Source organism: Botryllus schlosseri, chromosome 2 (genome assembly GCF_051294905.1).
Source record: "Botryllus schlosseri isolate E-star chromosome 2, Bs_hap1, whole genome shotgun sequence".
Lineage (NCBI taxonomy): Eukaryota > Metazoa > Chordata > Ascidiacea > Stolidobranchia > Styelidae > Botryllus > Botryllus schlosseri.
In genome coordinates this window covers 38,783,517-38,809,932 of record NC_137237.1, presented here as the reverse complement: position 1 = coordinate 38,809,932, position 26,416 = coordinate 38,783,517, and the positions used below count along the sequence as shown (strand labels likewise).

Below are 26,416 nucleotides of genomic sequence, written 5' to 3'. Positions count from 1 at the left end.
CTATTCGGCGTCTGGCCACATCGATGTCGAAGGTACCGTAATTTTCCATATATAATGCGCAAAATTTTACCGATTTTTCGCCCTAAATTAGGGGGGTGCGTATTATACATGGGTACAGCAAGCCTTGAAAAAAAAATCACTCGATCAAAAACTTGAAATCACACCTTTCTTCATGCTTGTTTAAATCGCACATCACCTCTAGCCATCGGGCCCCGTATTCGTATGTCACGCGCTGCCTAATAGAGAAGCATGTTGCCAATTAACGAAAAGCGTGTTTCTAATTAACGAGAGTCGTCTGCAAAGCACGCGATCTCCTGCTGAGTTGGTTTGCCGTTAGTACGCGAGCGAAATTAAGTCGCTGATTGCTACAAGCGTGCGCGGCAATACTTGTTGATTCAGCGCGTCAACGACAGGCCTTAACAATCGCATACATAAGAGGCCATGTGCGCAAGATATAATCGCTTGCGTAATCAGTCGCATCTCCAACAGGACTGGTGCGCCGGACATAACCGTTGGCCTGAGCAATCGCATCTGTAATTCTAATATGGCACATGCGCAAGATGTCGTGTGTCGCTAGCCGGAGCTATCGCGTCGCCGACCTCACAGGCTTTGGCTACTATCTACTCTCGTTTTGAGACAATGCCGTTATTTGTATTATGATTAGCGATCTTTATTTCATGATTGTTCGACAATGACATCGCAAAACAGAACAACATCGAATACTAAACCGCAACTATTCATGTACTGCGAATGCAGGATGCGCACTATACATGGGTACAGGCTTTTCCCCAGAAAATACATGTCATTTTAAGGGTGCGTATTATACATGGGGGCGCACTATATTCGGAAAATTACGGTATCCGATAATATACGACAATCATTTTGTGCCTACAATTCACCGTCGACAACCTTTATGCGAGCGCAAACACGAAAAGATTTTCTCCCGTAATTGCGAATACAGTTAGACTCAATCGGGTAAATTAGGCGTTTTTATCATTTTCAGTAGGGGGTAGGCTACGAAGCAAGAAATCGTGTGACAATTAAACACGCGAAGCGTGAAGAAAAATTTCACTACTATTTTAGTTTATTGTAATGTACGACGATTTACTGAAAATGTGACTGGACCCTGGATCTGCCATTGCGTCGGAACTGATATTTTAGTAATCAACATCCCAAGTGTCGCAGCCAGACTTGTAATTTTTGGTTGGCATTGCAAGTTCACAATCTGAGCAATTCATTTTCGATAATATAATTGGAAATTACCTCGCGGGCTACTCAAAACCCTCTCGAGGGCCACATTTGGCCCGCGGGTTGGCCACCCCTGATATAGACAGGCCCATTCAATAATTTCCGAGCCGGAGCCGGAGCTGGAGCCGGAGCAGTGGTAATAATGCGGTTCCGGAGCTGGAGCCGGAGCTAGTGTATGATAGAAGAAAGCTCCGGAGCCGGAGCTGGAGCAGTTTAAATTTACGGCTGCTCCAAAGCCCTGCTCATTTTCGAGTATCAACTAATTCACTGAGCAGCATTTATTAACAATGCAATTTAGAAATAAAATTAAAATACGCAGGAGAATATAGCTAATGTTTTTCACTCGGCCCCCCAACGTATTTATTTTTTCTCATTTGGCCGGCGGAGGAAAATAATTGCCCACCCCTGGATTAGAGTATCCCTCATTACGACGTCACAACAGCATGAATCAGTGCTTCTTAACCTGATCGCCAGCGCCCCAAGGGGCGATTTGGATTTTGAAGGGGGTGAAAACGTTCAGGGGGCGATATGGCGAGGGCTGGCCTCCGGGAGAGGTATGGAAATAGCTGAAGAAAATGGCGACGCAGTAGAGGTTGCAGTAGGTACATATGAATATATAGTAGAACAACAGTTCTATAATCTATATATCCCAGAGTTCTCATTCTAAATTAGCATTCGACAAATCTGTCAAATATCGTAATTTTTCATCGCGCTATTAGCGAAATATATGACCACAATGTTTGCAATATCATTCCATGTTTGCAGTAGTTTATCATAATTCACATAAGATTTATTGCCCGTACTTTCAGATTGCCAATTCCCCGGTAAATTCTGCCGTCACGCTAGCTCGGGTTATTTTCGACAAAATATTAATTCCGGCAGTGCACATCCTGTCAAATACAAAGAAATAGACACTCTACCACTGGTGACAGGCCTTCATACAGCAAAGATGCTTTGAATCTTTTTGGTCAAAATGATTAGCTAAATATATTTGTATTTGAAGGTGACAAAATCAAATCTTCAGAATATTTCTTCATCGTATCATAAAGGCTGATACTGTTTAGTGTTGCGACCCGTAACCTCACATGAACGTTATATTATATGGGTTGCTTTGTATAGAATAAAATATTATTAAATGTAATAACTCGGTGCAGTGATAAATTCAATGTGAGCAAAGATCTCTTACCACTATTTAAGTTGATTTGCTAGTCATAGAACGGAATAAAACAAAATCCAATACAATTGGCGTCCCCCTATTGCCAGTCGCAGAAGTGAATTCGGGATTTGTACACCGGGTTCGAACCAGGTGGTCTGATCCCGTAGCCGATGGTTGTTATAACAACCTTAATCTGATCCAGAATATAGCGCATAAAATTGTCGATGAAGTCACCCTATCTTATTAATGTTCGGGTTGTTCACGATATGCCGGTGTCACTTTTGAGCACGGCATGGTATGGTATGGAAGTATATGGTATGGTACGGAACAATATTTCGGTATATGGAATATGGAAATGTGCAAGTATGGTATGGTATGGAAATTTCCTAATTATGACATTGAACGCTTTCTCCATACTTGTATACTTTTTCGATACTTTCCCATATACCCGTGGCTATATATCATAAGTTCCGTCTTCGATGATTAGGCAACCTACATTGCTGACGACATATGATATAAAATAAAGAAACTGGGGATATCATTGATGTATCAGGGCTGTTTAAACGGATAATTTCCAAAATAATTAGAATATAAACGCCGGAACATTTCCACGCATCAAAAATAGAATATCAATTGAGAGGTTGTGCAAGTTGCGAAAGTATGGAAAATTATCAAATATGGTTTGGAAGAATGCTGCTATGGTATGGAAAATTGTTATGCATCGTATGGAACGATTGCGACGGGTAAGGAGTATGGAAAATTCCCATTCCATTCCATACCATGCCCTGCTCAAAGCGCAGCACGTCCGTCTATCTGTTCCGGTAGGATATGACCTCGGATGTACAGAAATGATGACACTTTCGAGCAGCATCTAGTGCGATCACGTTACAGTAGCCATCTGGCGCTAACATATGATAGCTGCAGACAAAACCGTTGACACTTATAGGATCCAGTTTGCCCAGTAAAGAGAATAGATGATTACAGTATACGCTCAAATAAATTTTGGTACTTCACAGTAAGGTTCATGAATCGAGATACAGAATACCAATCCCGAGATTGGATAATGTCTATCAATTCAAGTTGATTCGATATATCTATAGCATGATAATGCACTGTATTGACATAGCAGTTGACAAATATACGTAAGTGTGCAGGGAAAGCAGATGATCACACGAAAATTACGATTCCTCAGAGGCATAGTCAGAGTATATTTAGGATAAATAGATAAAAAATAATTGCTCAAAACTATGGCTCATGAAGAAGTTGGCTGGAGTTACGTGAATGACGTGGTTTATCAAAACAATCCAAAGGATCGGAACGAGGTGAGATTTCATGTTTCCGAACAATATGTAACAATACCATTATTTGTTGTTTGTCGTATTCGTGGTGTTTGTCGACTACTATGGTCATTGGTCATCAAGACCAGGCCGATTTTCTACATTTTCATTCCTTAGCTGCAGACTTGTAGCACGGCCCACTTCTGGGGTTTTACAAGATAGCGCTTACACGGATGGGATGGCGAGGAGGAGCCCATATAAACCCCCAACACTTAGAAACAAGACGTGAAATATATTTGTTCATGGTGTGAACGATTACAAAAGCTACAGCGATATCGTGGCGTCAAATCACAAACGTTCTAACGAACCCCCTTGACACCTTCTACTCTTGAGACAAAAAGTTGTTTTGTTAATTGCACAGTCACTATATATTGTCGCGAATTTTTGTGTTGGTCTACTTAGTTGGCTGCTTCATATATGTACGTGATGTCGCATTTTTTTACGAGGTCTGGGACGGACGCGATCATTGAAAACAATCGTACTGGGCAATTTCTCGTACCTCGTTATGGTGGGATAGGCGCTTAAAACTTCATCGACCTCGTTGTGCATAGTAGGGATGGTGTGAACCTCTGAAAGGTTCAGGTTCGTGTGAACGTGAACCTTTTTGAAAGGTTCTGTGTGAACACGAACGTGAAACTCATGACGTCACGTGACGTCATATTGGTAATTTCAACCCCACATTTCAATTAGGTGATTGCCTATATTAATCTACTGTACACGATACCGAGCGACGACTCGGGGCCACATGATAGCTCAGTACTTAAGTACATATTGACGTTTGAAACGTCGCCAAATGTATCAACTGGGGCAATGAAATGATATAATAATCCCATAAAATCAGTATCTTGCGTCGCTTTGCCAACAATTTCGACCTGATCGGACAATGTGTTCGGCGTCTGAGTATTGCCACATGGATATTGAGCAGAGTGTAAATGGGTTTTTATACTTGCTACCGATTAACAAGTTATACAGCAGTATAGCCAACACCCCAGTCGCACGGATTTGGTTTTTATGATACAGTATACATATGTAGTCAAGATTGACCCCGTGCGCCTGCTAGATTTTTACATCAGAAGACGATATCAATCTCATTGATTGGTTGAATAAGGATCATTTGCTGACAAAATACAGTGTATTTCGCTCTTGATGTCATGTGATTGCGGGTCAAGCTCACAGCACAGAGACACTAAATATGCACAAACGGAATGCTGGATATTTCGAGCAAACTTTTGTAACAATACAAGTAAATTTTTGAGATTGTCAGGGGCATGCTCGTTTAGTGTTGAATGTTTATGCTGCCAGCTCCATGCATAGAGTGACCCGCAGTTGAAAGTCAATAAATTTGAACCAAAGATGTTATAATGAAGTGAAAATTGCAATATATGAAAAAGGTTCACAGTGCAGAACCTACCAAGGTTCTGTTGTGAACGCGAACCTCAAATTTTCCGAGGTTCACACACAGAACGCGAACGTGAACCTCACGTTCACACCATCCCTAGTGCATAGGCTTGAATGTGTGGTCATGACTTGCCGTCAAGAAGTGTCATTGAATAATTACTATATTCGCTATTTGATTGAATGTTTGCTGGTTTAGCATTATTTATTGAAAACTCAATGTTGCCAAACGATGATCATCGGCGGACGGCGTTGGTGGCGATTTCCCATTGAATGGACATTTCATGAACGACGGGACACCTGTTTATAAATGTCACTTTGTTGTATAGAGAAAGCTAATAATTTATGGATTTTCGGATACAGTCTTCCACAGTGCTTACCGTCCACGTTTGCTCTCAGCGCAAAAATTGCAGAAGGGACAACCTATTACTAGCATCACATGGAGACATATTGCCTGATTCTAATCGCCCAAGATCCGATTTATGACTATCATTTAAATTGCTAGCGTAACACAGTGACTTGGGTTGAAGGGTTAATCATACTGAAGCGCTTGCGTTGACAAGTTGCTTTGATTCATTTATTCCTGCACACGTGTCACTTACAATTATGACATTATGGACGTTATTCCTTCCCAGCCTCCTGTGGGAACGCCATTGTGTGAAATGAGTGAATTTGCATATCATGTAGAGGTATGAAATAAACTAAGTGTGAAATTATTGAGATATAGTAAAAGTAAATGAATTGCCAGTTTCCACCGATAAAGCAGCTACCCCTCCCTATTTATTAGGCATTACTTACAGACGCAGGGGTCAAAGTTTTTATGAAGGCTATACTATGAGAGAGGTAGAAGTAGCGACGATGGGAGTTCTACTGACGTACAAGTAGAAGTATTTCTTTCCAAGGCGGCGCAAAACTACTTCAAGAAGAATTAGAATGCTGTCTTTAAAAACTGCTGGAGTAAATTACTAGCTTAGAAATGCAGTTAAATATATGCTCTTATGGATGGTCAAAGCTAGAAACTAGCATATGCAGATGGCGCCGAGAGCTGGGCTTATGTTGATATACATTCCATGCCGGAATGTAATGTTTCAACAGCATACACGGACGAAATTTTCCATAGAATAGTGGTTATATGCCGTTTTCACCCCAGTGCCCTGCTGAAAAATTTGAAAATATGGCGCTTCGTATTACAAGACCGCAGAGCTATGTTCCCTCTATGCTGCGCGCGTGCACAAATGCGCACAGCAGACACCGTCTCTAAGCACAGGAAATCTGTATCGCGTACAACAGAAGATCAACCTGAATTGAAAATAAAATGACCGCATCAATTTTCATTCTGTGGTATTTTACAACATGAGTCAGTGACGACTGGTTGTTCCAGCCAATTATGCGATTCCCATACATATTTACATAGCTTATCAACGTAGCTAGACACGCGTACACGGCGAGGTCGTCATGAAATGGCATTACGATTCGGCTTGTCGAAGTGTTGCAAATGAGATCGGGTTTACATGGGCATGGGCATATATGTGCCCAAGGATATCTAAAACTTTAGATATCCCTGATATGTGCCGCATCTTAAGCGATATAGCCGTTCGGAACCGATGCGTCTGAAAATTATGTCACACCAGTTGCAACAAACACGACCAATCACACCTTGCCTATCTATCCTGTCTTTTGTATTGTTTGTTTTGTAGGCCTTCACTCGAAAAATTTGAGGGCCTGGTGCGATTAGAAACAGACTCTGATATAGTAGGCCCAAAGAAATAAAAGGATAAGCGCGGTGTATACCGTTACTGTCGACGCACACTTGCATAAGCCTACTAAGTAAAATGAAATAAATGTCTAAACCCGGTTATATAGGCTAGCGTGAGTAAGTTTTGGTCCTGGATGCTGTTAACGGTCGTCCAAGGAACCGCGCAGGTAGTAAGTGACTTTGCGCAGACACGTGAAAAAATACAAGGAACAATGCCCCAGAGTAAATAAGCCGATGAATGATAGGCATATGTTGCTTCAGACACTACTTTGACGATATCCACAATTTTCGAAGAACGTAATACTTCTAGTTGAAAATCTGTAAACAGTGAAAAGTAAGTTAGAGAATTAAAATTATGACGAGGTAGAAGTAGCAGTAGCGGAACATTCGATTTAATTAAGTGAGTAATGCAAGTAGAGAAGACTACTCGACCACCTCGAAAAAGTAGACGTACTTCGTTAATGAGCACCTCTGCTTGTAGGCGTATTCCAGAATGGCGCCGGTTTATGATGTTCAGATGAAAAACGTGGGCAGCGTCGGCAATCGCGGATTGGTCAAGGTTGCATTTCATTTAGTGAAGAACGATGAAACGAGTCAAATGCTCGATGTCGCTGCTGGTAAGTAGTGGGCGGTGTTATTACACAATTCATTGCAACATAAACATCGGGGTTCTGAACCGGTGTTGCCAGCAATCCTGTATAATTTCCTTGCGTCATTCTCAAGGGTTCTCCTACTTAGCCTAGTGGTCAAGACGGACACTCAATTCGTAAATATGATTTGCGATGACGCGCCCGTCTTTGGGACTGTTGCTTGCACACAATTAGGCGCTATCGGGAGTCATAGTGTTACCATACTTTGGAAATCTGAAGAAAAAAAACGTTTTCATAATTTTCAGACTTGCAAAGCCGGAGGAAAATCCTGAAAAAAAGGGTCAACTTTCCGGCTCAGCTCCCGAAATACCGCATGAGCGTTACTTCGGTGCTGATTTACGGTATATCAGTCGAATTTGGCCGTTTCTTATAAAAGAGGACGAAAGGTCGTCCTCCAAGGACACCTCCAAAAAAGTCAAAAATAGAACAAATCCTCTTAAAAGAGGACGTATGGTAACCCTACTATAAAAGGCTTGGGCATTTTTAGTTGTTTGGGAATCAAACGCCAAAATCTGTGGATTGAGTAACCCAGCTCTTAGGAAATAGATGATAACCAGCGATTAGGAAGTAGATCGTCTCAACCCGCAAAAGTCAAATCTGGCGAGTAATCGTCATACTTCGGAATTTGTGATAGCAGCCCTAATTTTCGGATATAGCGCAATGACTAGGCATTTCCCTGTTATCTCTGCTCATACATATTGTTACATCAGGTAGCCGTCACGCGCAACCCATGTTCCCACTGAGCGGCGCGCGTGCACGCGGGCGGACTGCTGGCAACGTCTGCGCGCACAGAAAAATGTGTGCAGCACGCGAAATAAAAATCCACCTGTGGTTCGAAAAAATTATCACTATGTCTTTCGCAGAAGACAGTGACAATCGTCAGACCAAATTGGCGACCATTCTCGATATACAAATGTACATCACTAATTTGTAATCAGCAGGGCAAGTTTTGCAACTTTGCAACAGCTTCCGGCAGCTTCCTACATACTCAGAATCTATGTACTATGACGTTTTAACCTGTTTGGATGAATTTTGTAGTGCAACTTTTTGCAACTTTCTCCATTTTTCATGGTAATTTTCATCGCAACTTTCATCAAATATTGCGTAAAAATGTGAAGAAGGGATTTAAAAAACATACTATAAACTATTTCTAGTTTGGTTCTATTCTAATTGATTTGCGTAAGAACGAGCCATATGATGAGTTAGCTGCACCTCAATGTGATCTGTGACACAATGGCTTGTAAGCAAGAAGTTAGACTACCCCTGCCAAGCACTACCGTGCCCAAACAATATGTATATTATTCGCTTTTTTAAATTCTGTCGTATAAATTTGAGATAGCACTGGTCTACACGGTGAACAGATTTTGTTAATATTCAACAATATGTTAGTCTTAGAGGCAGGAAATAGCATATTTTGGGCATTTTCAGATTTTATTTTTAGCAATTCTGGCATCGCCATGAATTTACATTTGCAGATTCGAAGAAACATGTAACACGCTTCAGATTGGTATTTCTTATGAAACGGAAGTCACAAAACATGCAGTATCCACAGTCCACACTGCCCCATCAAACAGCAAGAAATTGACTAAATAAAAAAGGTCATCATTTTGACTCGACTCCCGATTTCCCCGAATTTTGCGAAATTCTGACGTTCGCTGCGACGGTCGTGAGTTTAATATCGCATTTTAATACATTTCCCAAGAAAGTAGATGGTATCGAATAAGTCATTACTAGGGCAAATTTTTGTTGCAGTAAAATCGCGAGAAAGTTGCTCCTAATTTTATTAAAAGTTGCAGTGAAAATTTGCATTTATAATGTTTGTTAGATGATTAGGGTATGAGGTACTCGAAAGGGTCAGCTGTATATCCGATAGTGTCTGCAGAGCTGTCAAATTTGTTACTTTCCCGTTTCACGGACAGTTTGGCGACACCGCCAAGATTACATTTTTACAGGTACACAGTTATAAGATGACGAAATGTGAAGTAATTTCCCCCAAAAAAGCCAAATAGCATAGCGATAATCCCCTCCCCCTAAAACAAGTCAAATATCACACCCCAAACCCCCTAGGCCTGTAAGCTTGAACAATGTCATTGAAGAAAAACTTACTCTTGGCGATTTTAACAAAATTAATAGCCTGAAAAAGGTGACCTAGTGAAAATCTAATTTTTGTCGGTCTCGCCTGGACGTTCGTGAAATGGGAAGCTATAGGGCCGAGCTTGAAGGGGGTCAAAATTATTTCGTGGATGAACATAAATTAGATCGTTTTTTGAAACTTTATTTAAATTTTTCATTTTTTCGCGCTTGGCGCGGTTTAGTGTCACTAAATGTCTTGGTTATTGGGTGTCCTTCGCCCAAAAAATACTCATGATTTATAGAAATAGGCATTTCGGGTCAGCCATCACCTCGCCATGACGCACCAACACATAATGAAGTTTGAGCTAACATAGCATTCCGAAAATGGGCGATTATGTTACACTGCCTACGCCCTACACCTAGCAGAATGGATGCGCTCACGAGTACTTGGTTTATCACCCTGTGGTGGGCCCAAGACCAATGTTTTTGGACGGGTAGGCTGACGATCGTCCCTGATTTTATGGATGACCAGGTAAGCCTATAGCTGTTGTCAGGTGTTTTCGTGCGGCTCATTGTATTCATTGTAGCCGGGGTAGCCTATGTCTGGTGGTAGTGGGCAATAAGCAAGGTATCACGACAAGGTGCTTGGTTCGACACCGAAACGCTTGTTTTCTCGATACTATGGTGAAATCAAATGAATGCCATCAAAAACATAAGTAATTACGATCTAAACCCTCATATGTCACTCTCCAGCACAGGGGTGGGCAAACTTTTTAGCTCGCGGGCCGCATTCAACATCTGAATCCATTCGTGGGCCGCACTATATAAAATCGGGATTATAAACCAAAACGTAATAGTGATATTTGATTATATAGTGAGGACGGAGAAATAATATATGTACTTATTTAAAGCAAGCCAAACATTGCTTTGGTGATGTCGTACACGTGAGATTTCATATGCTTGCGGATCTCAATAACCAATTTGTCAAAACTAGAGATGAAAGTCGGTCGGCCCGATTCTTAGAACAGGATTGAAATTGAAATCTGTGAGCAGCGATCTGTTCATAGATTTACTAATTCCACTTTGGGTTCAGTTCCAGGGCACACAATGCTGATAGCATCATAACCAGGTTAGCGTCAAACACGCTTCTACTATGTCTAGATAAAGTATAAATACCCGAATTCTACGCATACAGAGAACGAACCAGGTTAGCGTCAAACACGCTTCTACTATGTCTAGATAAAGTATAAATACCCGAATTCTACGCATACAGACAACGAATCTATACCTAAGACACGCCCGAATCATTCTTATAAGCACAACAGTGAAATAATTAAAAATGGAGTGGCCAATCTGAAATCCCACTCGTGATCCAATTATGTCAATCTAGTTGCAGCTATCCCGCAGTGATATCAAGTATTTACCTCATAGATCAGTGGTTATCAAACTTTTTAGGACCCCCCCCCCCCCCCTTATGATGGTGAAAGATTTTGCGCCCCCTATCGTCATATCACAAAACGCAACCAGGATGCTAGTAAACCTAAGTGGTAGTTTGATGGCATAGAAGGTACGACTGCGGATGAGAGATAATTGGACGTAAATCGCGCGAAAAAAAATTGAATTGTGCTCAGCTTCGCCCCCCCCCCCATCAGATGCTTTCACACCTCCTAGGGGCGCGTTAACCAGTTTGAGAACCACTGTCTTAGAATTATCATGGTGAAATACACTAAGAAAAATTAATCAAGTCCCTTTATTAATTCGATTTTTAGTACGCATTTTATCAATGTTTCTAAAAAATTTCTTTAGACTCTCGCGGGCCGCACAAAACCGTGTTGCGGGCCGCATGCGGCCCGCGGCCGTAGTTTGCCCACCCCTGCTCTAGCACCATATACTTGCAAAATAACGGCTGCATAGGCCTACTTTACGTTTTGGGTTTATCTCAATTGTTGAATGTCCACCGGTCAGCCAAGTATTTTTTGAAATTTTACCGGTCCCCGAGGCGAAAAAGGTTGAGAACTGCTGGTAGATCACGGGAGTCAAACTCAACTTTCCTTGCGGGTCAGATTCGAACTTTCAGATCGCTCGCGGGCCACACCAATCAAATGATTCCAAAATATTAACTCAATACTGATTCCCTTGTTTTTCATTTAAATACCATATTATCAAGCCTATACACACAATAGCATATTAGTAGATTACGGATCGTGGGAGTTCTATTCTAGCTAAACTGTTATTAGTAAACAATGGAATTTTGAAAATAATACGATGAGTAGGCGGTTGATTACAGTTATAAACGGCTAAAGCAGAGGCTCTTACGATGATGCGGATTGTCATATATCTATGCACCCTTTTAGTAAGGGAAACTTGTGAAAATCTGTGAACTATATTGTTACCAAATAATTTCTTCACCAATCTGTTTGTTAAGGTATGTAATAACATGTCTTAAAATGTTGAAGTTCAACTCTTGTGGGAAACCCCCCAAAAAGCTGTTAAATTTGACGAATTAAAAAAAATTGAAAAAAAAAAATTATAAAATATTTAGCGCCCATAAGTAACTTAGGACGTGTTTAATAATGGTTTTCCATGAATCTCAATTGATCTTTAGCACTTATAATTCACTACAGGCGCTGCTTTGTGAATTTCACGGATTAAAAAATAAATAAATAAATAAAATAAAAAAATCTTTATCGCCCATAAGTAACTAAGGACGTGTTTAATAATGGTTTTCCATTATTCTCAATTGATTGTTAACACTTATAGTTCACTACAGGCTCTTCTTTGTGAAAAACGCCACACCCACTTTTATATTCATGCACAAAATCGCCTTTATTTCGCATAGCTATGTTCACTGAAGAGGTAGCCTATTTCACATGCACAATATCAGACATTTCAACAGGCATTGCCTATGCCATCTTCGGACTCAACATCATCGTAACTGCAATTATTGCATTATAGGGTGTTGTTTATAGCCTACATACTCCACAGGCTGAAATGCACGTGACCTCATTCTTCTTGCAGCTGAGGGCTATATCCGGTTGTTGCAATCTTTATGACCACTATAGCTTCTGAACTGCAATAGCTCATCGGGCTCATATCTATGCACGCCTATTGTCGATCCGTTATCGCTGAGGTTCGGAGACATGTTCTGTAAAAGAATCAAATCCCGGGTCTGCAGGTAATTGTTGGCAATTCCCTGTCATGTATGACGTTTACCCCACTTCACCATGTACAGAAGCCATCCACCATCAATTATGAGGGTCCAGCATGGTTGATTAGTCAAATCAAGTGGTTCAGTTAAGGCCTACAAGGTTGTATTCGAACATTTTGCCTTGGTAGCATTGTTCATCTTCTGATTTTTGTTGCTGAACTTGAACAGGGACAGCGGGGAAAATGTGAACTCATACTGTAATCTTGTCGCAACATCCATATCCCGCTGGGCGAAAATGATCAGTCGGTTGAACAACTTCAATGAGTCAATGTGAATGCTTTACTCGTAAACCTTAGGACATTTTCTTTGCGATGACAGGGCTTTTACCCAAGGTTGTAACCAACTCATAAGGCTCCGAGTCACAAGTCAATCTCAATTTTATAGTGTTGACTCGAGTCAAGTCGATTCATTTTCAATTCACAACCGAGTCAAGTCCGAGTCCAAGTCACCGAACAGAGGGTTGAGTCCGAGTCACGGTATTATGGCTCGAGTCCGAGTCCAAGTCATTGTGTTGATACTGCTCAGTTTCCATTTAAAGCCATGTTAAATCCCCTTTTTTATAACTCTGTTTGGTGATATCGAATGGTTCTCATTTCTAATACACTAGTTTTACTCGCTTTTAGCAGTTCCTGGTTGCATTTCCAAGTACAAGTACTATTAGACGAAATCCCAATAGTTTGGTTACTTTACTATTCTTCGAAATTACGATAAAATGTTGGTCTTGGCCGTCTGAGTCTCGAGTCATATGACTTGGTTCGAGTCATACGCAATGACTCGAGAAGTCGAGTCATACACAGATCCGTATTTTTAGAAAATTACTCGAGTCAAGTCGAGTCATAAAAAATCGTGACTCGAGTCATTAACACCCTGCTTTTACCTTTGACATGACAACCATAGTCGGCGTCACTGACTTTTCATCCAGGGTGATCTGCATGGCCAATGGCCATCCTAAATTCAGCTGCTCCCTCAGTATTTCGACTACGTCATCAACCGTATAGAGAAATACATGAGCAACCCCTTTTATCCATCGTTGACGAATGGATTCATTTCTTCAGACCATTTTAGGGCAAGTTCAATAGCCCCTGCGTCTCGCTTTATCTGTGTCTTGGTAAGCTTTCTGTGAACGGGTACATGTCTGCTGACGTCCTCCTCCATTCGCCGGTTGACATCTGACAGATGACTGAGAGTGGACACCCAACATCTGTGCCTAGAAAAGCTGTTGCTCATTCTTCCTCTGCAGGTTCACCAATGTGGTTCCCGGGGGCGGCAGACGTTCTAATGCAGTGGTTCTAAAACTGGCGGTGGGGGTTCGTGGAAGCATCTGAGGGGAGGCGCGAAGCCGCCTGAGAGTTTTGATTTTCTTGAACCCGGAATGAGTTTAATTTGTTCTGAAACCTCCTGTTTCGACAATGGAAATAATCCTAATTAGGCCTTTCGATTTGAAGTGTCATAATTCCGCCGTACCATCCACACACTGATGCTAGATTTTGAGTGATACTGAACCTTGCACTAATCAGAAGATGTCCCTGAATGAAGTGTAACTGGTAAATGCGTGTAACTGCCATTGGTTTTTGATTTAGGTTATGGTCAGGTCCGTTCGATTTAAGATCAAGTGGGGTAATGCAAGGGGTTAGGCACCGAAATCCCTAAAATATCTATGTGCTACATGTTATCATTGCACATGGTTATGTTTATTTAATTATTCAACTGCAACTACATATTTGAGAAGTGTCTCAACAGCCGTAATACCTCCAGTGCCAACAAACAATGCATTGGGGTTGCAATCATTGGTTGCTCTTTTCAATACTTTTCGATATGACGATAAGAGGGGGTGCGAACTTTTTTATCAAGGGGCGTGCCGAAAAAAGTTTGAGAACCACTGATGATGGCCGGCAGATGTTCTTCCTCTTTTTATGAATCGATTGAACGTTTCTTCAAACCTTCGCTCAAATACTCGCAATAGCCTACTAGGTCACAGTGTCTAGCTCCCATTTCCCCACCAGTCACCTTTTCCATGAAGGACTTCATGTCACCACGCCTATCCTCAGTTACGGCAATTTCTATGGTATGTTGATAGATAGCTGCATCGACGAGGAGGTGAGGAGGGATTTCCTTGTCAAAACATCCTCCATCCATGATGTGGATTGTTGTTGTGCTTCCAGCATAGATCAACGGGATCACATCTAGTAGCCCAGAATATTCCATGTTGTCACCAAGTGGTCCAAGATAAGATTTCAATAGGTGAAAACCACTCAACCTTGGAATGACTGGTAAATTTGTCTGCTTCATTATATATATAGGCTTCAGTCGAATCGGAAGATCGACGGTCACTATAGCTACCCCAACGCACTGTGTGCACTCTTTAAGACTGGCGAAGAAGGTTTTGAGGTCATCAGGGTCTCCTTCAATAACTGGAAGGAACTCGATCTGCGCGCGCTGTTTTGCATCATTACCATTGATTCTCTTCATCCAGCCATTCCAGTTGGATTGTTGAAACTCAGGATCGTTGGCTTTATTAACCCAAACCACTGCTCATAGTGTGTTACCTGGATAAATGAGGGTCTGATCCAAGCTGATCCATATGCCACGGATCAGAAATTATGGTGAAACAGCGACGAACCATTCAGTAACAATTGACAATGAACTCACACAAGGCCGTGCTGGAGTCATAGCTGCTTTTTACTTCGGTACAATTGTGTCCATCTTATAGAACGGAATGATACAGAAAATACCGTTTTAGACCTTGCTGCATGGCTTAGATCTGTATTTAAGGAATTGCTGAACTGGTTTTAAGCCTATATATGTGTGTGTTACCCAGTATTACAGTATACAGAATTTGTTGAATCGTTCGGTATCGAAATACTGAACGGTGTACTTATGACTAGATTAGGGTTGCCATACGTCCGGAATTTCCCGGACATGTCCGGAATTTCACTGTTAAAACTGCGTCCGGGAGGAATTTCTAAAATACGCCTAAATGTCCGGAATTTTGAAGGCTTCAGGTCATAATTTTTTCGTAAATCGACATAAACAATATTATTTTTGGGCAGATATATGCTACATGAAATTTTTTCGCGCTGCGCGCGATTTCTTATCGCGTATATTGGTTTTAATATGGGGGGGTACCACCCTCACCAGAACTGCGATCGAAAATAAATAAAAATTACATTGCTTTACAAAAATAATTTAATTGTGCTCGCAATTACAAGATAACGGTATATTCGTAGAGTCAGTTTAGGCCGTTTGGATGTTTTATTCAAAGATAGAGGTTCTAAACCTTGGGTAGTTTGCCTTTATTCTCGAGTTCGCGCATATGTTGAACGTAATCAGCTCAGTGAGATTAGACCGTGAGTAAGTCTAGGCAAATGAGCCGACCTTTAATCATAGTAATCAGCTCATCAAATTTTGAGCTGGGCCACGGAACATTTTCTAATTGGAAATTGAGTTGCGACCATAGGAGGCTGTAAACCACAGGATGTGGGGTGTTTATATAGCTCGGTGGTGCAGTGCGCACCGACATCAGGCTGATAATAATCTTTTCGGTTTATATAGCTCAGTGTGCGACATGGATATGACTTAACGATGTACAATTATACGTTTCTTGCATTTTCGAAGTCATCATCCTCCATTAGCTCTAACGCTAACTCTGATCATGTGGGCGAAGAGAGGATCAACATTATATAGTTATATATGGAAGAACCAAAATTATTGACATGATTAATTCAAATTATTTACCGACCAGATGCATATAGTAAGCCCCTACAAGTTGCATCGATTACCGTACGGTGGGCCCAAGATCAGTGTTCATTTGGGTGGTACACGGCTGAAAATATGATTTTGGTCCTGGTTACAACACACAATCACATACCCCTGAACCGGATCGTGACCACTTCTAGTCGATAGATAAAGCTTTGCTGCGGGGACGTCATATTGATCGACAATGTGCTAATACCTCATTTTGAAATCCGCTAGTGGGCGCTGAAGAGCGTCCGGAATTTGTGAAACAAAAATATCGTAACCCTAGACTAGATATAACTATGCCATCAGTGCCATTACTTTTTCATATATTTCCACAAAACAGCCTGTAGTAAAATGTAAATTTTATGAATCAATTGAGAAACATGAAAAACCATTATTAAACCCATCCTTCGTTACTTATAGCCGATAAAGATATTTTTTCCCTTTTATTTTATTTTACTTTTTCAAATTTGTCATATTTGACAGCTTTTTTTCTGGGTTTCCCACCAGAGTTGAACTTCAACATTTTAACACATGTTATAAGAGACCTTGACGGACATATTGGTGAAGAAATTGTTTGGTAACAATATAGTTCACAGATTTGTGAAATATTTCATAAAATGCCCTTACTATTTGTGTTACTCGTATACTGGCGTCAGCCCTGCATGTGCGTTAGAGCTGACCACAGATATTTGAATTCTATTTCCGTGTCACTATTATATTCTGTATGTAACCTGCATATAACAGTTTTGCAGTGGCGTTTTCACTTCTGTGAATAACTTGCTTTGGGTCTGTTTTCCGTGAAACTATGAACTCTGTATGCACTTTTCTGCCTTCTCAAAATTGGGTGTCAACGTGAACGACTTGTTCTCAAGTCGGAGACTAAAGTGGAATAACAACACCGCTGTCCGATGGCTATGGCCTTTGAACATACTCTACATTTGCTGTAGTGAGAGAGTATTTAATAGAGGTGTTTCTTACTCAAAATCCCAACATCTTCTGTTAGAAATATGCTAGATAATACTCGCATTTTTGAATCTACTCAAAATTGCTTCGCGGGCCTGATGAAACCGCGGGATTTTAGTTTGACACCGCTGGCGTAGATAGTACAGCTATCGTGACGGCAATTTCTCTTTATCATTTGCATATTTATGTTTCCGGGCACTGGATGGACCGCCGAACACTTTAGAGATTCTGGATATGTTGGTCAGATAGATGGAATCGAAATGAATGCTGCGATGCTCGATATCGCGAGGAAACGTGGACTATACAGGCAAATAATAATGTCTTATTCGAGCATACACAAACCCTCCATCTCTATCTTGCTTACAGAAAGACTTTCTGCCAGGAAGTTGTCGATGACAGTCCGCTACCGGTAGCAGATAGCACATACGACGTCGCCATTGCCGCTGGGGCGTTTTTGGAAAATCATTTGCCTCAAGGATGTATTCCGGTACGCAGTGATTTTTATATTGCATTAGCAAAAAAACTACAAGGGTTTGTAATTCCTAATACACGTTGTACCAGCCCCAGCAAACGCTGTTCTGGTACAGATGAACCTCATCCGCCTCAACGTCCGCAATCCAGAGTTGAAATGACTCGAACGAGATAGGCGGATTGCGTGCCGGCCATTGCCAAGCCAGAGAATTTTTGATTCAAGTTAATATTAATAATATTAATAATATTAATTTTGTTGCATTGATTGTAGTAGCCTACTTGGTTGTATTATGGAATTAATTAATAATTAATTAATCACTTTACCCTAACCTAACTTCTGAACTGCCAATACCCAGGCAACTATGAGACGCTGTGTAATCAAAACATTTTTAGAACAAGAACTCGCAATACCGCCAAATCTTGCTCGCAAACGGGGCCAATTATTCCGAATGATGAAATAGAAGTCATACCACAAAATTACCAGTAGTACAATACCAGCCACTGCAGATGTGGAATCGTTTTGGAAGAAAATATGGGAAACTAAAAAATTGCACAATTCAAATGCAAATCGGCTAAAAGACCTCCACACTGATCACCTACTAAAACCAGAACAACAATGGTCAGAAATCACAAAACAAGAATTCAAGGAGGCCCTAAAAAGTTCACTGAACTGGGGAGCAGCTGGTCCTGACCATATCAAAAACCTCTGGCTAAAAAAAACTAACTGCGACACATAAATACCTAGCGGCAACCTACATTGAGCTATTATCCTCAACCAAATCGCACGAGATCCCGACCTGGTTCACACAAGTGATTGCCTATCTTATTCAAAAAAATCAAAACACTAGGGATACCATGAACTACTGGCGGATAACATGCCTGACAACATGTACATACACTGATTAAAATCCTGGCCAAACGAAGCTACAAACACCTAGAAAACCTTGTTCCGCCTGAGCAGAAAGGTTACAAGGAAGGCGCCCTTGGCTGTAAGGATCACGTGCTCCTTGACCAAACCATTCTTGAAAACTGCACGAGGAGACTCACTAACCTCAGCATGGCATGGATAGACTACAAAAAAGCTTTCGATTCAGCCCCTCACACATGGCTACTGAAAACAATGCGTATGTACAAAATGAATCCGATCATAATAAGATTTATTGAAGACTAAATGAAAAATTGACATACAAAACTGCTGATCAAACATGACCAAGGTGAAACAGAATCATGTAAAATTCATATCCGCGACGGCATCTTTCAAGGCGACTCATTCTCGCCATTTCTATTCTACCTCAGCTTAGCTCCACTCAGTTAGTTGCTGAGAAAAAATGCAACAGGATACGGGACGAAAAAAGCAACTAACTCTGAAGGTCAAAAGATTCATCACCTTTTGTTCATGGGTCATCTGAAACTGTACGCGAAATTCGATGCCGACCTAAATAACCAAATAAAAATGAAATTTGGCTCGGATAATTGGATTGGCTTTGATAACTAGCACTGGCGACATGAACTTCAGAATGGGTGAAGCCATAACAAAATTGAATGCTGAAGATCATTATAAATATCGAGAGATCTGTGAAAGCGACTACATTAAACATGCTGCAATGAAATCAAAGCTAAAAAAGAATACATTAGCAGGCTCAAGTCAATCCTCAAAACTGAACTCAATTCCAAAAACAATATCAATGCCATAAACAGTCTTGCAGTGCCTGTCTTGAGATATAGCTTTGGTGTGGCGAACTGGTGCAAAGTTGACATCAGAAAATTGGACACAAAGACAAGAAAACTCATGACAATGCACCACATGCCTCGCCCAAAATCTGATACACAAAGAATGTTCATCCCCAGAAATAACGGTGGTCGAGGACTACAAAAAATTGAATAAACCTTTACAGAAATCATCGGCTTGTCACAGTAGCCTACATCAATAACAGCGATAACATTTACTGCAAACTCATTGCACAGGAAGACAAACAGCGCAAAACAAAATCCCTGAGCTATCGACACGACAAGTATGCCAGAGAAGTCAACATGGAAACAACTAACCTGTACACTGCTGCAAACACTGTTGCCAAACCCAAAACAATAGCAAAAGCAGCGCGAGTTCAATATAAAATGCAACACCCAAAATGAGAGAAACGATATGGGGGTCGATGCCTCTTCATGGACAGCACAAGAAGTTAACTTCACAGCTCCATGTAGACGAGCCTTCAAGGACCTGGCTATCCAGCTCTGGCCTGAAACCGGCAAGCGAAGGATTCATTTTCGCAGCACAAGACCAATCGCTCCCTACAAAATACCATCGGAAAAGAATTCTGAAGCAAAACACGGACGGCAAATGCAGAATGTGCAACAACCAAAATGAAACTGTAGCACATCTCATGTCTGGCTGTGGAGCACTTGCAGCGAACGAATAGACATGGAGACATAACAGGATTGGTCACTGCATTCATCTTGAATCATGCAAACATTTTAACATCACCACTTCGACTAAAAATTAGTACAAATATAGCCCTGTACCAGTGACAGAAAACGACCAAGTAAATATTCCGAGATGTACCAGTTATAACTGACCGCGAGGGGAAGCGAGTGGCGCAGTTGGTTAAACACTGCAGTCACGACATCGATGGTTGATGGTTCGAGTCTCGGCTCTGCCATGTTTCTATGTGTCGGAGGTTTATCTGGGCTCCTCATCGCCGAACCCGCTGTAACGCAGCGCATTGAAAAAGCTCAGACAAAGAGAGAGCCGAACTCTTGAAAGGAGGCAGCAAATGAGCCGAAAAAAGAATCAAGTTCAAGAAGACATGCCATTATGAAATTTATGAAATTTACTGTGTGGGCGCAAATAACCACGATGTTATTTATTATTTATTATATGCGTTAATAAAAACAACAACAACAACTGACCGCGAAATCAGGAGCAACCGCCCGTATTTGATCACCAAACTAGAAAAAGAAAAAAGAATGCCTATTCATTGAACTGGCCGTCCCAGCTGATCAAAATATTCAACAAAAAGAATCTGAAATACCATCGAAATACGCAGAGCTCAGAATGGAATGTGAGAAAATGTGGCAATGCAAAATAAACATTGTACCGATAGTCATTGGCTCTACAGGGGCCGTAAGCAAAAAAACTAATGAAACGTATCCATTAATCCAACAGATTCCGGGTAACGTTCGATTCGACATGATCCAAAAGATCACGTTATTGGGCACTGTGAATATTCTTCGGAAGGTCTTGAATGCTCCACTGGACTAAAATTACACTTGTGAACCACAGCATAATTTCTGTAATTTCGATTCTTCATTTTCAATCATCTCTACCACTGCTCAATTACCCTTGCCAATTCTTCATGTACTGCAATTCTGTAATCTGTCTTCTCAATGTATTGCATAGGGATAGCAATTTGACCGTATTACTGAAATTTTAAAAATTTACTTCAATCTCGTAATTTTTCTTTGGAGGCAGATTGCTCCCCGGATTATGTGCGCATTTACCAGTTTTACTGTGAATAAAGAATATAATAATAATAGTCAACGAACTGCAACAAATATTTGCGCCAAAAATTGATAAAATTTCGATTTTCGTTAGTGTCATTACGGTGATAGTATAGCTATAGATACCTGACCTACGGATAGATGCGCAACACGTGATTAAAGGTTGAGTAGCCTACAGCGATACAGTTGCCGATTTGTGGGCTCTTCATATCATGCAAGCGGCTGGCTGTCGGCCAGACTGACTGTTAGAATAACCTCCTACGGCGGGACTTTAACCCGGGTTGCCGCTCAATACTACGCTGTCTCGCCGGATCCCCCTTTGTATAATCAAGCATGGCTTTTGATATGGAGCCTATTGATAAAGAGAAGCGACGAGATTTTAAGCGGCCTGCGAAATGTTATCTGGAATTCAAAACATAAAACCTACTTTTAAATGTTAATCCGTGGACTAGAATCATGGGCTTCGTAAACTGAACCGGACATTCGTTCGCTATGCAGCTTTTTTTTATTTATTTGCCGCGATAACGTACGACCTACGTCATAAAAGTAACACAGATTCAATATAAACCCACGGTAGCGAAGTGTGATGTGACTAGTAAAGCAACAAAGTCAAAAAGCCAAAGTTTCGTTCAAACCTTCTTGGTTGTGATGTCATTGTCACATTTACACGCAATGTGCTTCAAATTGGTACGTGATACGTTCCCAATTCGTAAAACAAGTCCATCAGTGCTCGCGATGAAACGATGAACGAGCTGGTCGACTGCCGAAATTTCAAGAATATTCGGAGTGCTAAATAAGTGTTTGCTAGAGTCAGGGTTTGACCCGTCCTTTTAGTGTCTTGAACGCTCTCTCATTCGAAATTTCATGCTGGTGAAGTCATATTTTGTGATACGATTGTTGATATACAATGTTCCTTCCAATTCTCTACTAGTTGCTGACGATTACCTCTGACGAGTGTCTGCCGAAAATATTCGGGTTCATTTCAATATGAATATATAGCCTACTATTCAACGAAATACAGTCAATACGCCGAAAAATGTAGTTAACAATTTTGACTCGGCCCGCCACCGTATTTTTTGCTTTCATTTAGCCCGTTGGGAAGAATAATTGCCCGTTCCTGGCCTTGATTGTTCCGCGATGTTCGGTGTTCTGAACAGTTTAATGATATCTCCTAGGAAGTTCAACCAATAGAAACATCGAAAACGTGTATAATTATATTAATGGATATTGAAGAGAAATGTGATTTTACCTATTCCCTAATCACATAAAATACGATAAGAGTATTTTACACTGGTGTCTTATACAGATTTGTGTTGTCTGAGTAATCAACATCGATTAGCTGCGATAGGGAACGACGGAATTTCACTGCAAAGGAGATTCTATTGTAAAAGTTCTGCATTCGCCAGTGTGTGTATTGTTCGTATTCAATTTGCCGTTTACTTCTTTTCAGCATATACTGAGAGCATTGAAACCCGGAGGACTGTTGATCTTCAACTGCCGAATAACTGAAAAAAACAGCAAATATCAGATGATATTAAGGGATTTGCTAGCTCTTTTGGTTTCCGAAAATACCATAGAATTGGTAACTGAAGAAAAGATTGACTTCTACCAAAGCAGCTGTAAGGAAGACGGAAAGCCTATGAAGGCATTTGCGTTTGTCTACAGGAAGCTGTAATTACTATTAAAGTCTGGAGCAGTGGTTCCCAACCGGTGGGTAATTTCCCACTGGTGGGGAAATCAATAGTTTCTGGTGGGGAATGGACGCATTTGTAAACACATTATTTACAGGATATTCTACATATTTACGAAGACACATGCTCGATTGCAGTTACCAGTTAACTGCTCTGGAATGTAGGCCTATGTATCGAAAATTGTAGATTGAAAGTGTCATCGGCGGACGCCTAAATGTCCTCTTTTTTTGGGAATTTATTCTCTTTATCTCTGGAAAGGATTTAAATGCCACAAAAAATACGACTCGGACGCGGCGAACGTCAGAGTTTCGTCAAAAATCCGGAGCCAATTCAAAGTAATGACCTTTTTTCAGTCAACACAATACTATCGGTTGAAAAATTTTCAAAACCACCAGTTTTCTTGGAGCTCTCATAATTTATAAAAAGCGTCCTCTTTTTAGGTTCTCAAAAATGATAACTCTATTTTAAAGGGTATATAGAAGTTTTGGGTAGTGGGGAATGAACACTCGGAATAAATCTGAAGTGGGGAATGAAGACAAAAAGGTTGTCAACCACGTGTCTAAAGCAGACATGGGGTGATTACTTCATGAATGTAATCGATTGCGATTACGATTACTTCTGAATGACGCGATTACGATTACGATTACAATTACAGCAAAATCCGGAAGTACTCGATTACGATTACAATTACATTGGCAAAGTAATCACGATTGCTCACGATTACATTTATTTCGCATCTTGGAAGTTATGGAAGACTACATATGGATTGCGCTTGAAAGGCCCAAGGAGATTACAAACTTCCTTTAAAATAGATGCGTCATTTGTTTCTTTCGTCATAATGTACCCATTGGCCCTTTTTATATAGTACGATTTATCGCACACAACGATTTACATTCCTGTCAGGTCCATGACTGCCGCACCCCAAATTTACTAATAGGGCGGGGAGCGAGCTCGAAAGGGACTCAAAAGTATTTCGTAGACCAACACAAATTGTCGAGTATTTTGAAGAATTTTAATTAACTTGAAAATTCTCTCTAGATAGGCTTGATTTTAAAATACATACGTCGTCCCCTCAACAAAAAAGCATACTTATTTTATAGTATGGTTGCATTTAAAACAAATCGTTGTTCACAACACCTTAAAAAACTAAATTGTGTTTTTTAACTTGTACAATTATGCCATAATTCTGTTAATTCTTTCCAAAAAATCATGTTGTATGAGTCTCCGGTTAATTACTGCCCGATTTAGCCGGCGTACATCGATATGGGATTGTTGGAACCCCTCAGAATAGTCGGTTCAACAGTTATAGTACAGATATTTCGTCAAAGGAACTATATTTACCCTATAATTTCAATTGTCAATGTCAATCCACATTCGTGACGTCATGGCTTGAAACAAATAAAAAAACAAAAAAAACGATAAAAGCATGTTTTAAACAAGGCCCTTGTTTCAAACATGTTTGCTTTAAATTGATTTTTGTTTTAAATGCAACCTTAATTTATATTAATAGGCATTTAGCTTCCAGTCAATATCGTGCAACGACACACCAAAAGACATATACAGTTTCGACCAACACGCGACTTCACAATGTGTACTACTAAAGAAAGACCTCAACCGAAACTTAGGGTATGTGTCGATTGTCAATAGACGTGTGAGTGGGCGTGACTAATATCCCGGTCCTTCCAATTTGAGCCCACAATGCGAATGCCACCGGGGCACCCACAGAGCATTAAAGACATGACAATTTATGTGTGCGTCTCACGAATGCTTTTCTTTCAGTCTGTTGCGTTTGGGATACAACAATATCTTTTGACTACATATATAACAAACCGGAGGTCACGAATTAACAACACACACTTAAAGTAATTATAACAAGATACCAGACGTCAAAACTATGAATTACGTGCTCCAAGCTCTACAGGTAAATCTGACCATCGGGGGCAGAGAGAGGATTAAACATTAGTAATAATATCATGCAATTACCAATACCCACCCTGGCGTGATATATAAGCCCGTGGCTATGGTGGCAGGTCCTAATGTTGAGTAAAGAATAATTTTTGGCGTACGTTTCAAGTAGAGAGAGAGGGAGAGAGAGAGAGAGAGAGAGAGAGAGAGAGAGAGAGAGAGAGAGAGAGAGAGAGAGAGAGAGAGAGAGAGAGAGAGAGAGAGAGAGAGAGAGAGAGAGAGAGAGAGAGAGAGAGAGAGAGAGAGAGAGAGATATTTATTTCGTCAACCGATGACGCCAAAATAAATAGAACTCATATAAATATGCAATATTTAACTAACACAAAACAGTGGTTTATCGGTATTGGCTGATACCGGCGATCAGACATGGGGTGATTACTTCATGAATGTAATCGATTGCGATTACGATTACTTCTGAATGACGCGATTACGATTACGATTACGATTACAGCAAAATCAGGAAGTAGTCGATTACGATTACGATTACATTGGAAAAGTAATCACGATTACTCACGATTACATTTATTTTGCATCTTAGAAGTTACATTGGAAGACAATATATGGATTGCGCTGAAGAGGCCTGATGAGATAACAGACTTCCTTTAAAAAAAGATGCGCCATTTTCTTGTTACGTCATAATGTACCAATTGTCCATTTTTATAAAGGACAATTTATCGCACCCAACGATTTACATTCTTGCCAGATCCATGACTGCCGCACCCCAAATTTCCCAATAGGGTGGGGAACGAGCACGAACGGTGCTGAAAAGTATTTCGTAAACCAACATAACTTATAGAGTATTTTCGAGAGATTTAATTAGGTTGGAAATTCTCTCTAGATAGCTTGATTTTGATATGCATACGTCTCCCGTCAAGAAAGAAAGCATACATAATTTATAGTGGTAGCATTTAAACAAATAGTTGTTTAAAACACTCTGTTCGAAACATGCTTTAAACAGTGTTTTAAAAAAAGGCATTCAAGAAACCTAAATTGTGTTTTTTAAGTTGTAAAATTATAGTTGTGTAAATACTTTTCAAAAAACATTTTGTATGAGCCTACGGACAACTACCACCCGATTTAGCCGACGTACATCGATATGGGATGGTTGGACCCTCAAAATAGTCTTTTCAACAGTTATATTACAGATATTTCGTCAAAGGAACTATATTTACCCTGTATATTTTCAATTGTCAATGTCAATCCTCTATGACGTCCCAAATGAATATTCGTGACGTCATGGCTTAAAAAAACATATGTTTAAAAA

General features: G+C 40.5%; 1 protein-coding gene across 1 annotated transcript; it reads left to right on the top strand.

The window, feature by feature from the left end:
* The first annotated feature begins 3,396 nt into the window (after positions 1-3,396).
* On the top strand, positions 3,397-25,411 carry LOC145434625 (demethylmenaquinone methyltransferase-like). The gene is made up of 5 exons (XM_080311969.1): positions 3,397-3,726; positions 7,374-7,510; positions 17,724-17,834; positions 17,894-18,014; positions 22,947-25,411. Exons 1-5 carry the CDS (start codon positions 3,652-3,654, stop codon positions 23,169-23,171), a joined length of 669 nt encoding a protein of 222 aa, XP_080168095.1. The 5' UTR covers positions 3,397-3,651; the 3' UTR covers positions 23,172-25,411.
* Positions 25,412-26,416: the final 1,005 nt, after the last annotated feature.